Here is a 14170-nt window from a genome sequence, read left to right as displayed (position 1 = left end):
TCCATGTTGCTGCAAGCTGGTCTTGAAGTGGTATCAGAATGTTGTGGCTAATTTGCTTTTAATGTTTTTGTGGGGGAAAAAAAAATTGTATTTCTTTGGTGCTTTCAGTTGTGGAGATTAGAGGTGTTTTGATATGCTCTCGCAATATGGTTGAAGCAGAAGGTGCCACGCAGTTCTTTTGATTATAGCAACTGTTGTTTTTTAAGTTGTGACAAAGCTCCTAAGACCCCCTGGACAATCGGTGTTGGATATCAACTTGCTCGAGGCTGACGGGGTTTGTCTAGACCAGGTTCTGTGTCTTGAGAATAGGTCAGTGGCTGACAGGTTCTACCTACCAGGTTGAATTGTTGTTGTTGTTGTTGTCGTTGTTGTTAAGCTGTTTGACTTCTCCATTCAGTGTCCACCTACCAGGTTGAATTGTTGTTGTTGTTGTTGTTGTCGTTGTTGTTAAGCTGTTTGACTTCTCCATTCAGTGTCCAGTTCCTATTTCCCTCTGAGTGCAGAGTGGCCCTGAACGAGGAGGCCTTACTGTGGACATTGTGGGCCGCTGTGACTCCTCCCTGCTGCAAATTCAGAGGCAGTGACCTTTCGGGGCTGGTAAGAGGTTGCATGCCCCCACTCACAAAATGGGGGTTTTGAGAGGTCCTTGTTTGGCTGCTAGTTCTGAAGGGTTGGCTTTCTTGTGTGAACATGCTTAGTTTAGGTTGTTTTTGTGTTGCTCCATCAGGTCAGAATAAACAAGTCTGTTCCCAGGCCTATTTGTACTTGTACAGTTAAATTTGACCTTTCTTGGTTAGTAGTATGTATTTGACTGTATGATGATCAATAATTAAGAAGTTGATGTTTGCCTACTACTGCCACTGATTTCACTAATTTACCATCTTCTACACAGCTTCCAAAAATGATCAGTACAGATGGTAGATGTTTTATTCAGAAGAAAATGTTTTTAGATGCTGCTAGATTAATTTGGAAACACATAATTGCATTCTGCATGTATATAAGTACGGAAATGTGCAATTGTACTTTAATTGTGTACAGACATGCGTCGCTTAACGATGGGGATACGTTCTGAGAAATGCGTCGTTAGGCGATTTTGTAGTTGTTCGAACATCTTTTATACAAACCTAAATGGTATAGCCTACTATACACCTAGGCTATATGGTATAGCCTGTTGTTCCTAGGCTGCAAACCTAGTAAATACATAAACCAGTAACATAGGTGTTTATTATCATTATCAAGTATTATATACTGTGCATAATTGTATTTGCTATACTTTTAAATGACTGGCAGCGCAGAAGATTTGTTAACAGCAGCACCACCACAAACACGCGAGTAACACAATACGTTTCGATGGCTACGATGTTCTCAGTCGATAATTTTTCAGCGCCATTATAATCTTATGGGACCACCATCATATATACAGTCAGTCGTTGCCCAAAACATCGTTAAGCGGCGTACGGCTGCAATTGCCTTCAGACAACAGCATTGATAAAGTTCACTTTTGCATTCCCCTGTTATGAGTCCAGGGGCCTTACAATTCTTAGTTTCTCATTGTATTATATGCAGGGCTGTATACTGAACTGACATCAGAGTTTTTTTTCTTTTAAGTGTAAACTGTAAGTAGACCCAGCTGGCTGCAGGGTAACAGTTACAAGGTTGCTAATAATAAACTGCCTTATGATATTGTACTGTGAAAGCTATTTATAACAAGTTTGAGATGTATTCCTTCTAGTGAAACAGGCCTAACACAGTGTGGTGCACTCTTAATATTTGTTGGCTTATTCCTGCATGCCTGTACTGGGTACAGTGGCTCTGTACCAGTACTATTGCTTTTGCACAGATTCTGATGAGATCCAATTCCGTTACCTCCACCTTCAGCAGTTAGTCAGAGAAACATCTCAAACTCAGATCCAGAAGTTAGTCGTAGACCGCCCTTATTGCCCCTTTCTCGCTGGATTATATGACCTTAACTTTTGGAACACAGCAGATAAACAGCATTCATGGGAGACAAGATGAGGGACCAGCTTGCAAAAATGAGAACATTTCAGAAAGCTGAAGAAAGGACACGAGCACTTAAGTGCAAAGAGATGAGTAAAATTACAACTGCAGTAGGTGCTGTATCCGTCTAGGCTGTCTTTTTTCTGCCCGGAAATGTTACATAACTGCTGATGAATCCTTACAAAAAAGTCCAGCAGAAACACTTGCAAGCCCAGGAGACAACTGAAAGAAAGGATGTGAAACAGAAGAGAGAGAAAGTGTGCTCTGGCACAGTGATGTGAACGCATAGATAATGGTCTGTTTTGCACTTCTGCAAAAAAAACGTAATTCACCTCTCATGGTTTTTATCTTGCTCACAGAGGCAGTGGTTGAACTTTTGAGTTGAGATATGAGCACATGGAGTAGTTCAGTCACAGTAAGGTGATTTTCAGATCTTGACAGATTGGGGTGGTTGTGCTCCATTGTAGCCTAAATGTTTATAAATGTGTAAATATGCAGCACTTATTTGGTGATGCAATGGCATTAATTGGCTTAAAGTGAGGTTACCAGAATATGGTTATTGACACATGTCGCTTTAGATTAAACTATCATCTGGGTAAAAATTATTACGCTTGCTTGTCGGGTTACAAGCATTTGAATCATGAATTTTTAAAATGACACATTTTCCAACTACATTTTTCATTTCATATTTTGTAATTGCACCTGTCTGTGTTTTAAAATATCAGGGTTTTTTTTTTTGTGGCCTGTATTTACGCACCAAGCTGTTAGTTGGAAATAAAACACACTTGGACTGCATAGGAACATGGAAGTTGTAAAACTCATTTCTGGTGCTTTTGACTGTTGGATAATAACAAAATTAGGACTGATGCACATGTTTGTGGGCTGAATTGTTATTCGAAAGGAGTTGTGGGCATTTTTATTTTCATTTGTGAAATTAGTTTTAACATGAATGGAAATTTAAAATGTGAAGTTTTGCTAAGTATTTTTATTTATTATAGATAGAGCCAAATTTTTTCTAAACTTAATCCATAAATAAATTGTGGGATGTCTGCATTAAGCTTTTATTGATTATGTAGTCTGTACAGTTGAAAAGGACCAGATTCTGAGACACTTATGTGATAAATCAGTCAACCGGACTGAATAGATTTAATTAATTTTTAAATGAGTTATCTACTTTTTATTTTATTGTTGTATTAATATTTTTTTACTTATTTTCAATGTTATACTTTTAATCTTGTTTCAAGTTAATATAAAATAGTGAAATCAGTTACTTTGAATTATTGTAGCTGTATGTAATCTTTTTACAGAATCTAGTCTGAATAAATTGAAGTTTGTCTAAGTTTTTTTTGGTTCTGTAGATAAAGTAGAAAGGGATCAGAAACTGACAAACATTGGACATGCTTTTCTCATAAATTGGTTAGCAATTGAGATTAAGTAGTTGATTGTGTAAATAACATTTTTTATTTTTCAGAAATTTAAGGTGAGTTTTGATTGTAGAGAAGTTAATAAATAATGAGTACACCCTGCAATATACCTGTGATGGACTGGTGTCCTGTCCAGGTTGGACTTTTTCATGCCTTACCCTTGCGGATAGACTCTGAACTGCTGTGACACTGAATTAAATAAGCGCCATTGATATTTTTTTAATTTATGCTTTGTTTGAGGATTTTATAGAACCTAATCAATGAATAAATGGAGGGACATCCATATTAGGACTTTATCGTGACACAGTGTAAAATGTGATTTTGTAGTTTACATACAGGCTTTTGCTGTGTTCATAGGGTGAGGAGCCAGTGTATATTTATTTTTACTGTATTGAGGATGATGATGTTAATGTTGAAGTCCATGACCACAGATGGACTGTGTAGAATCACATGAAGGTGGAACTCCCCTTTCCTCTCCATATCTATAACCTCAGTAATCTTCACACCTAGAATACCATTCAAAAACACCAGTAAAAACTACTGGGTAGCAGATGTGTTACTCAAAGATCCTGCTCCTTGAAGATGCATTCTTGGTAGGTATGCATGTTTGCCAAAGAAGTCCTAAAGCATTCGGGGTGTTCTGACCTTTTGGGAAAACATTAGACACCTGCCCTTAAGTGACAGCTGCTAAAACGTCTCACCACTTTCCACAGCTGGACACTGGAGGAAGGCCAGAGGTGATTGACGTGTTTGGAAGTGTTGACCCCAAAAGAGCAGCCAAGTCAGAAAAATTAAACAAAAGCAGATTCGGTCAGGTAGTCTAAGTTCTCACCGTGTTACAGGTCTTTGGGTATTAGGAAAAAGACCCAGTGCTAGTGTACTACAGCGTAGACAGTCAGTGCTTTAGACAGTGTTTAGGTCTCAATGAATTTGTGTTTATCGGCATTACAAGATCTTGCCAAGATTTCCAGCCCACCGTTACAAATCAACCTCAGTGACTATTTTAAGGCACTGGCCTATGATGCAGCTCATACTGTTGCACTTAATTTAATTTTTATATTTATTTAACTTGCATTGAGTCCCTTGCTCCCATTTCACAATGTGTTGTTGCAGTTGGTCATTTTAACCCTCTTGCTCCCTGTGAAATGGAAGGAGCTGATTACCAACACTTGTGCCACTGCCGTTTGGCAACTTGTTTCTCATTTTCCCGTCTTTCTTAACTATCTGCTGATGTTCTCTTTTTCCCTGCAGCTCTGAAAACTCCAGCTGCCTTTCATGAACAGAGGAAAAGTCTGGAACGAGCACGGGTAGGTTTTTGCTGCTTTTACGTCTCTAAATTTTCCTCCAGTTAAACCTGTGCCTCCTGCAGGTATTCAAAAACATACTACTCCTGCAATCTCTCTCTTTCCATAACATGCTCTAGACTGAAGACTATTTGAAGAGGAAGATCAGGAATCGACCAGAGAGGTCAGAGTTGGTGAGGATGCACATTCTGGAGGGTGAGTTATGGTAGCCATAAGAAGAAAACAGGTATTCTTTGAAAGGTACAGACAACAAATCTTAGCAATGGGAATACCAGCACAGTTTTACTGTTGATTACCACTTTATTTTTGCTACATTTTTTGTACCTCCACTTTAACCAGCAAGTAGGTATGTTGTGCCAGTAATGACAGCATGAAATGTAGCTACAAAGGTTTACCAGTTTAATTTCTAAGAGAGCTGTACAATTCAGCAAGGTCCCCAAAAGTATAAGTGTAACACTCACAAAGTGTCAGTGTTTACGTATAAGAGAGTCTATAGTTCTCCTGGTGATGTGGCTCTGTGCTAAATGCTGGACCTTTTCCGGCATCTGTTCCATCCACAGAGACATCAGCTGAACCAGCTCTACAGGCCCGGCAGCTGCAGTTGAAGAGAGCACGCCTGGCCGATGACCTCAATGACAAGATTTCCCAGCGGCCTGGGCCCATGGAGCTTATCCACAAGAACATCCTGCCCATACACAGCAGCCTAAAGCAGGCACTGCTGGGTACGCTGTCATGGTCACTGTCATGGTCACATTGCCTCGACATCTATACTGCTGTAGCCACAGACCGTCTTTCACTTCTGCTTAAAAAGAAAATTGCTGGTAGCTTAGTGGCTAGAACCGATGCCTTTGTACCCAAAAGTCGCAGGTTCAAATTCCACCTCCAGCTAGAGGACCCTTGAGCAAGGCACTTAACCTAACTTGCTCCAGTTATAATAAAAAAAAAAAAAAAAAAAATTTACCCAGCTGTATAAATGGGTAACTAATGATAAGTACTTTAACAATGTAAGTATCTTTGGGGAAATGCATCATTTAAATTAATTAATGTAATTATAAAAAGGTAAAGGTAAAATCACCAGTGCTTTTTTCCCCTTCATAAATGCATTGAATCATGTAAGATGACAATATGGAGATTTGCCTCTAGTTATAATATCAGATTTGATTTCCCTCTCTGTAAAATCCTTAGCAGCGTTGTGCTATACATATCCAGTTTAATTTAAAGCAACAGGGAAAGCTGCATACTCGCTTCAGATTGACGTGCAAGATAATTTCAGTCAGGAAAGGAGGGCTTGACCTCAAACAGTCGCTCATGGGCATTAACAGAAGAGTCTCGGAATGCACTTGTCTCTCTATGCTTGCGTGTACTGTAACTCTTCAAGATGGCCTACTCTTAAACATCCTTCTGCTGTGTGAGGGCAGAGCCAACCAAGTGTGCCGGTCCACATTAATGAAATCCACATACCCAACCCATGTCAAGCACCTGAAACAGGCTCTGCAAACGGGGTCTTGCAGGGTTGGGGGGGGGGGGGAATCTTTAAAAAAAGAAAAAAGCTCAGCAAACATCACTGTATAATATATAATTGTATCATCACGTGTCCAAAATGCTTTTTGCTTCTGTCCTGTGGGCTGCCGCATTCTGTGGGTATACTTTTTGGTGATCACATGACTGTTCATACCAGCATCTTTCTAATTAAGTATACTGGTTACTTAATCTAAAAGCACAATTGAGACTGAATGTCTGCTCGTAACCCCCTTTAACCACTGAGCCATGATTAGCAAAAGCTTATTATTGTAGCTGTATGTCATCTTTTTACAGAATCTTATTTTACTGAATCTTACGACTTGTATGCTTGTTAGGTTTTGCTTTAAAAAAAAAAAAAAAGTGGATAAATAATAAATTCTCTGTAAGCCTTGTTTCATTAGTTTAATCACATCAAATAATGTTAAAATTAAAACCAAAAATGACTGAAAATAAGTTGACCCAACCTCCTAATCAGTCCCAACAGTTGACCATTTCATCGCATAAATGTGTCCAGTTTTTGCCAGCTTCTTGCCGCTTTCAACTTTATGTACGCAGTGAACAAAAGCTTGACATGTATTGATTGTTTGAAGGGTTAGAGTCTGTAAAAGTGTCATCTAACTACAGCACATAAAAAATACACTGTAAGGCTTTTTATTTTTAATTTGTAGAAATTTTTTTGACTGATTTATCCGATAAATGCAGTATTCGTCATCTTGTTACTGATAAAGGACGTTCACCAGACATAGAAGCAGCCTGACTAAGGCGCATACACACGTCTGTCTTCTCTAGAGCGAAACCTGTGTTTATGCCTCCATATATTAGTTGGCAGCAAATTGCACTGAAACAGAACAGGATTGTGGGTGTGTCTTAGTTAATGTGTAATAGTTAGTAATTTCACGTGTGATATTTCATTTCTAATAAAGTAAGAACGGGCAGTGTTTGGAGTTGCCACCTTGCATGCAAGGGACCCTTGTTTGAATCCTGCCTAACACCCATAGTGAGGTACTTAGCCTGAATTTCTCTTGTAAACATTACCCCCCGTATGGATTTTTTTTAAAAAAAGAAAGTAATCATAGCTTTGTCTGAATCCCCCCCCCCCCCCCTTTTTCTGAATCTGACTCGCAGGGGGGAGAAAAAACTGAGGGGCATCAGTATTGTGTAGCTTTTGTTGATTGAGACTTAGTGGTAAAGATGACTGAATTTACAAACAGTCAGGTTACAAAGAGACTTCTGGTCCCGATTGTGTTTGTAAGGTGAGCAGGCCGTGTATAATTAATGGTTACAAATGTGAGAAAATCTGTACTGTTTATAGCTCCTGTATTGGCAGTGTGATATCCTTATTGTCTTCCTTTGCCAGAGTTGCCAAAGGGCACTGGGGAGAACTCTTCGTTTGATGAGGACAGCAGTGATGCCCTCTCCCCAGACCAGCCAACTAATCAGGACTCACCCCTTGGCTCTGCCCCCGTGCCCTCGCCACCGGACACGCTAGGCAAAAGCAGCGACCCTTCCCCAACACAGGTGCGCCCTGCTCTCTGTGTCGGTTGCATCGAGGAAATCCAGCACTACATATCCTGTGTGATCATATGGGCAATTACCCTGTGCTTTATGCGCACGAGCATGAACACGCTCAGCTCTACTGTCTCTCTTACCGTATTTGTTGTTCAGACTGTGTTATCTGCCCAGGTGTCTATTGACATCGGGGCTAAAGTGTTAACTTTCCACTCTCTCCGATGCTTATTTTCACACTGTCAGCCCACGTAGCCATTTCTGCTCTGTTGTACTAAAAAAACAACTTATCTTCAGTTTCTCTGTCAGGCCCCTCCTCCACCGCCCCTTCCCCTCGCACCAGTACCCTCCGTGCCACAGAAATTGACAAACGGGACAGCAGCTGTGGCAGTCACCAAGACAACACCTTCGCTCCTCAAGGTTTGCCTCACCTGTCAAAACCCCACAGCATTGTTTCCTTTTGACATGCTTACACTGAAGTGCCAGCTTCCCTTTTCTACTTCATTTGGAATGGATACTCAGCTCCTTCTGAACAGGTTGATTCAGCTGCTAAGTACGTTATTAAAGTAACTTGCGTTATAATCTTAGGTTGTTCATTTGTATGGCTGTATATTTCTCCACCTTCCTTCGTGTCACAATGCCTGCACGTGGCAATTGCAGAACAGAATGCAAGGCAAAGCCACCATTTGCCTTAAGCTCTGTGACATCTCTGAATGTGTCCCTCTTTACCTTGTCCAGTTGTCTCAGTCCAAGATCAGCTCAGACCGGTCCACGCAGCGCTCCAAGAAGCCCAAGGACAGCAAGCCCAAAGTGAAGAAGCTCAAGTACCACCAGTACATCCCCCCTGACCAGAAGACCGAGCGTGAGCCACCCCCACAGCTGGACTCCAGCTATGCCAAAATCCTGCACCAGCAGCAGCTTTTTCTGCAGCTCCAGATCATCAACCAGCAGCAGCAACACTACAACTATCACACCATTCTGCCTGCACCACCCAAGTGAGTGTGTGTGTGGATGCACTTGCTTCTGCGTAACATACCACAGCATCCTGCCTGTGCCAAAGTGAGTGTGAGAGTATGTTCGTGTGTGCTTTTAAATAACCACACCCTTTTTGCATACTCTGTCCAGATGAGTGATTGAGTGGTTAAGAATAGATTGTGTGTGTGTGTGTGTGTGTGTGTGTGTAATTGTGTGTCGCTAACTACCAAACCATTCTGCCTTAATAGCCAAAGTACGTGTGTGTGTTCATATATTTGTCAGCGTATGGTTAATTACCATTGGTTGTTTATTGCTGTCTGTCCAGGCCTCCGGCAGATCAACAGTCATCCTCGACCACAGGCCCCTCACCATCTAGAGGTGGATCCACTTCAACTTTAGCAGCCTCCAGTCAGAATGGGCCAAACCGCCAGATTCATCCTCCTGTGCCATTACCCATACTAGGACCCCTGCCCTCTAATCTGGATGACTTCAAGGTGAGCCATGGCAATGAAAAGCAAGTATAAAAATCAGCAACAGCATGTTTGTGGTTAGAAATCATTTTAGGTGGTATACCCTGACTGAGGTAATATTGCTCAATTATGCTCTCTAGGTGGCGGAGTTGAAACATGAGCTCAAAATTCGGGGCCTGCCTGTGTCAGGTACAAAGAATGACCTTCTCGAGAGACTGAGGAACTTTCAGGAGCAAAATGCAGGGGCAGTAACTGCTGGGGCTACACCCAAAAGCAGTCCACCACTGCAGTTAGCCCAGCCTGTTGGCCCCCCTCATGTTTTGGGAGGAACGACCCTCCTGCACAAACCTGGAGAAGGGGGTGTGGTGGTGGCCGCCTTCCCATTTGTGGCCACAGTTGGGGGAGGCGGTGCACAGACCGCAGCACCATCTGCTGTCGTGCAGTTCAGCAGCACAGGCTCCTCCCCACCCATCTCCCCCACCCCATCGGAGCGTTCATTTGCTGGAATGAGTGCAGATGAAGCAAGTTGCAATGGAGATTTGTTTGGAGAGGCGGTAAGTTCTTTGATCTATATTACATTTTTACTATAATTAGCAGTGCAGACTGTGTTTGTTTTGTCTATATTGTTACCCAAAGTAGCAAAACTCTATTGTAACTTTACCTATAAATCACTCTATTTTTTTTATTTAAACTGCCTTATTTAAAGGCACAGTGGCAGAGTCATTAACTGTTTTAATGCCCTTTCATACTGATACGGTTTCACAGAACTCGCAGCGTGGATAAAGTAGAACCGATACTAGGAGGAGAAGGTTTCTGAATTCTGATATGTTGCTGTCTTCAATCTTCTACCAAACTTCCTGTTTTGTTTTTTCCTATTTGTCAAATACAGGTCAGCTCCTCTCTCACACAACTAAGCCTCTATCCTTCCCCACAGCAGCACTCTGTCGTCAAAGAGGAGACCACTGGATTGACTCCATCGTGCCGTTTTTCCCAGCGTGCCTTGCAGTCCACAGATACCTTAGACAAAGATCAAATGTTGCAGGAGAAAGACAAGCAGATTGAGGAGCTGATGCGCATGCTGCGGCAGAAGCAGAGACTTGTGGAAACACTCCGCTCCCAGTTGGAGCAAGGCAAACGGGAAGGGCTAGATGTCCCAGAGGTGCTCTCTGTGAAGGTCAAAGAGGAGCCTTTGGAAAGTGCTGGTGAATCCTCCTGCTGCTCTTACTGCCCCATTTCTCCTGACCTTGCTGAGAAAGAAGCCATCAAGGTGATCATCAAAGAGGAGACTGAAGAGGAGCCTGAGGAGATGGTGCCAGAACTGATCCATTTTGAGCATTCAGTGGATCTGCTGCAAGCGCAACAGCCAGTAGAAATGCCACAGGTTCAGTTATCACAGACACAGCAGCCAGTGGAACTGCCCATGGAACTGCCACTACATCAGGTATCACAAACGCAGCGGACAGTAGAGCTGCCGCAGCATCAGCCGCCGCCAACACAGCAACAAATGGAACTTTCACATCATCAGCTGGAGCATCTAAGACAGCAGCAGCAGCAAAAGTCTGGGATACAGCTGTTACAGGAACAGCCAGTACAGTTGCAGCAATTGCAGGGGATGCTTTTGCAACACAATTGCCAGAAGGGCTCAGCACAGCAGCAGCAGCAGCCGCCACAGAAGAAGAAGAAGAAATCCCAGAGACAGCAGCAGAAACAAGAAGTTCAGCCCCAGCAGAAGCAACAGCAACAGGTACTACAGCTGCCACAGATTCTCGTTAACCTGGTGCAGTGAAGATCAGTGAAGGTCCGTACAGGTCAGCTCCTGCTTTTCCAAGGGTCTGCTTGAGTCCTCAAACCTGGCCCTAGAATACAGCAGCCAGCTAGGGTTTCCAATATTCTCTTATAGAATCAAGTGCAAAAAAGAACATGGTAGACACAGCGGTAATGTGTTTGAGGTGAGGTTGAGGATGAGAATGGAAGTACTTTCACTTAAACCTGAGCAGATATATGCTAATATACCCACAAGCCTTTGCTAGTGGTACTGTCTGATTATGAAGCACTTGACACCTTCTGGCAAGCTGGACAACCACCTCTCAGTTCTATAAACTGAGAAGAACTTGCATTTTCTTTCTCCCTCCATTCCAACTTTTTTTTTTTTTTACATTTCCTTCAAAATGCTTACCATTGTCATAACTTAAGACTAATTTTTAAGCATCTCGCTGTGCTATTTTGTGGTGTTCTCTATTAAGTTCCCTGTAGGGAAGCCTGTTTGACAAGAATGAAATTAACCAAGTCAAAGTTAAGTCTTAATATTGTCAGTGCAGAAGAGTAATGGTTCATCTCTCCTCTGCCAGGTGTCCCCTGTGTTTATCACTCAGCAGCAGAGTACCTCGGCCCCCGCTTCCTCATTTTCATTGGACCTTCTCAAGGCCCAACCCACACCAGCACTGCTGACCGACAGCAATGGCAATCACTTCCTAGTGGCGCTTAGCAGCCACAGTGAAGAGGTGCAGGACAGTGCGACACCGCAGGGGAGAGCAACCAGGAATGTAAAGCTGCAGGTATTCTAAGGCTGGAGTATAATTTCTTTTGCTTGGCATGTACCTTTTTTTTTTGGTGTGACTGCCATTAAGACCTGTAGTTGTGTTGGTTAAGGTAGTCTATCAGTAAGGGGTACCTTGCAATTTTACCAGGGAAAATGCTGATGCACCCAGAGTAATTGTTTCAGTGAAACACTGCATCTGACCAGTGAAAGTGCAGTCCTGATTTTCTGTCTTGATATTTTTTTTTTTAGAGAGCACAGTCTACCCCTTCAAAGGCCCTTAGCCGTTCGCCTCCTCAGCAGGCCAGCAGCGATCCACAGTCCATGCCACGTTTACCCCAAGGCAGCACACTACCGAAGAAGGTACTGAGGTTGTGCAGTGAAACATGAAGAATGTTTATAACCCAAATCACTCCACAAACGTGAAGATTTCCAGCCTGGATCCCGGAGGATTGTAATCCAGCACTTCATTGTAGACGATGTATTTTAATTATTGCTTGATTTATACTGGAAACACCAGGCAAGATAAATCACTGTCCAAACAATTACTTTAGTTAAGCTGAGGGAAAGCAGAAACCAACACACACTGCAACTATCGAGGATCAGTGTTTGAAACTCTTTCAGTAGCGTCTCATATGAATTAATTTGTTGTCTCTCTGCTCCTGACTCCCAGGAACAAAAAGCAAAGCTGCAGGTATCTACCAGCCATTTAGAGGCAAGCAAATCTCTCTCTGCCCCACCCAACCTTGAGCCTTTCTTTGCCAGCGATGAGCCCTCCACCTCTGAAAACTCTGGCTCTTCATCCCCCACCCACTCGGTAACTAAGAGTGTGAATTTTGATGAGCTATAAGAGGCGTCGTGTTCGCATTGTATGATGTCCCACTGCGTCAATGCAAAATCTGTGACATTTTTCCATTTTTCTTGCCTTCTCCTACTCATCTTGCTCTCTCAGTCGGCAGCGTGTCTCGGTCTTGACCAGCACACTTTATTTAAAGCCCCATCTCCAGTCACCAAAGAAGTCCCTCCAACCCTTCAGCAAGACAAGGTACGGTAATGAGTGTATTCTTCGCTCTCCAGCTGTTTGTTTCAGCTTCTTACCCTGTCTCTCTTTGAATCTGCTTTCTGTGCTGTGGAACTTGTGCGTTCTTCCCCTGCATACTGCCACGTCACCCTTACTATTTTCTGAGATGCAAAAATAATGTTGCCTTAATTTAAATGGATTGCAGCTCTTCTCAGTCAGGATATTTTGGTTAAATTGTAATTTTGCTTTTATTTCCTAAAGGATAATGGGTCCAATCAACATATGGATGATCTGTTTGACATCCTAATCCAGAGTGGAGGTAAGACCAAATGGAATTTGGGAACTTGTTGTAATTTGTCCACTTTTCTCTTTAGAAAATCCTTCACATCAGTTATCAGTTTAATAAAGTATCTGATTAACGTCATGTCAGCTGTATGCTCTGTAATAAATGCTTATGATCACTCTTATTTTGCTTTCACAGAAATCTCAGCCAACTTTAAAGCAGATCCTGAAGCCTCTGGCCTCCGGCCCAACACTCCACTCCCTTCTCCAAGCGACTCTCCACTCCATTTCTCGCCACCCGCAGCTCCAGAGCCTGTGCCTTCCCAGCAGCCCTCGGGATCTGATTCTCAGCTGCCTGACTCTGCGGAACAGGAAGTTTCCAGCACAGGCAGCGGCCGCCTGGAAGACTTCCTAGAGAGCACCACGGGGAAACCGTTGCTGGGGGTTGAGCCGGGTGCACCGGTGACTCTGATAGATGACCTTCACAGTCAAATGCTGAGCACTTCCAGCATTCTGGACCACCCTCCCTCTCCCATGGACACATGTGAGCTCACGTTCACCTCCCAACCACCTGTGCTGGATTTTGGAGACCCAGCCTTGGATGGCATGGAATGGCTAGACATCACCATGGGAAATGGGGGTAGTGGGCTACCAGCCATGCCTACGGGGAGCTCCCATACCACCACCAGTGTCTTCTCAACAGACTTCTTGGATGGGTCAGACCTTCACCTCCACTGGGACTCCTGCTTGTAGCTCCTGCTGACAAAAAGTGCAGGCAGTCACAATATAGCACACAGCTTGTCCTTCTCTCTCAGCAACACACCCTCCCTGTGACCTCTGCTTACCCTCATATACATACATACACATATATATATACACACATACAGTATATATACACACACAGAAATTCATTTCCTGTTTTAACACACATCCGACTGAATCTGGAAATATCCACTTTGCACAGCTCTGCAGAGGGCTGCTGCATGTTACTGCACCCTGCTGTCTCCCTCTGTGTACAACACTGAATTTGAGCCTTCCCTTGATCTTATACTTCACTATTTTGTGCTGTACTGTATCAGTACCGTGTCAACAACAATTAGCTTTTTTAAACAATCTCTTTATCGTACCATGTT

The 14170-nt window shown here is 42.9% G+C and overlaps 1 protein-coding gene across 11 annotated transcripts in view; it reads left to right on the top strand.

Annotated features, from left to right (window-relative positions):
• The window catches only part of mrtfab (myocardin related transcription factor Ab), a 29807-nt gene extending 15637 nt beyond the window's left edge, over positions 1-14170 (top strand). For 9 of the 11 annotated variants that reach the window (XM_018738689.2, XM_018738690.2, XM_018738688.2 and 6 more), the window contains 15 exons: positions 4674-4729; positions 4846-4921; positions 5287-5448; positions 7605-7765; positions 8051-8173; positions 8492-8748; positions 9054-9222; positions 9339-9752; positions 10088-10942; positions 11547-11753; positions 11987-12097; positions 12408-12551; positions 12687-12779; positions 13017-13074; positions 13237-14170. In XM_018738689.2, the coding sequence (XP_018594205.1) occupies positions 4674-4729; positions 4846-4921; positions 5287-5448; positions 7605-7765; positions 8051-8173; positions 8492-8748; positions 9054-9222; positions 9339-9752; positions 10088-10942; positions 11547-11753; positions 11987-12097; positions 12408-12551; positions 12687-12779; positions 13017-13074; positions 13237-13790 (3440 nt within the window). In that variant the 3' untranslated portion in view covers positions 13791-14170. The remainder of the gene's footprint in view (positions 1-4673; positions 4730-4845; positions 4922-5286; positions 5449-7604; positions 7766-8050; positions 8174-8491; positions 8749-9053; positions 9223-9338; positions 9753-10087; positions 10943-11546; positions 11754-11986; positions 12098-12407; positions 12552-12686; positions 12780-13016; positions 13075-13236) is intronic. The other 2 variants (XM_018738691.2, XM_018738695.2) reach the window with 2 other exon arrangements.

The sequence above is a fragment of the Scleropages formosus genome, chromosome 3, assembly GCF_900964775.1.
Source record: "Scleropages formosus chromosome 3, fSclFor1.1, whole genome shotgun sequence".
Classification (NCBI taxonomy): domain Eukaryota; kingdom Metazoa; phylum Chordata; class Actinopteri; order Osteoglossiformes; family Osteoglossidae; genus Scleropages; species Scleropages formosus.
The sequence above is the reverse complement of the archived record's forward strand: the minus strand, read 5'-3'. Positions and strand labels throughout refer to the sequence as shown.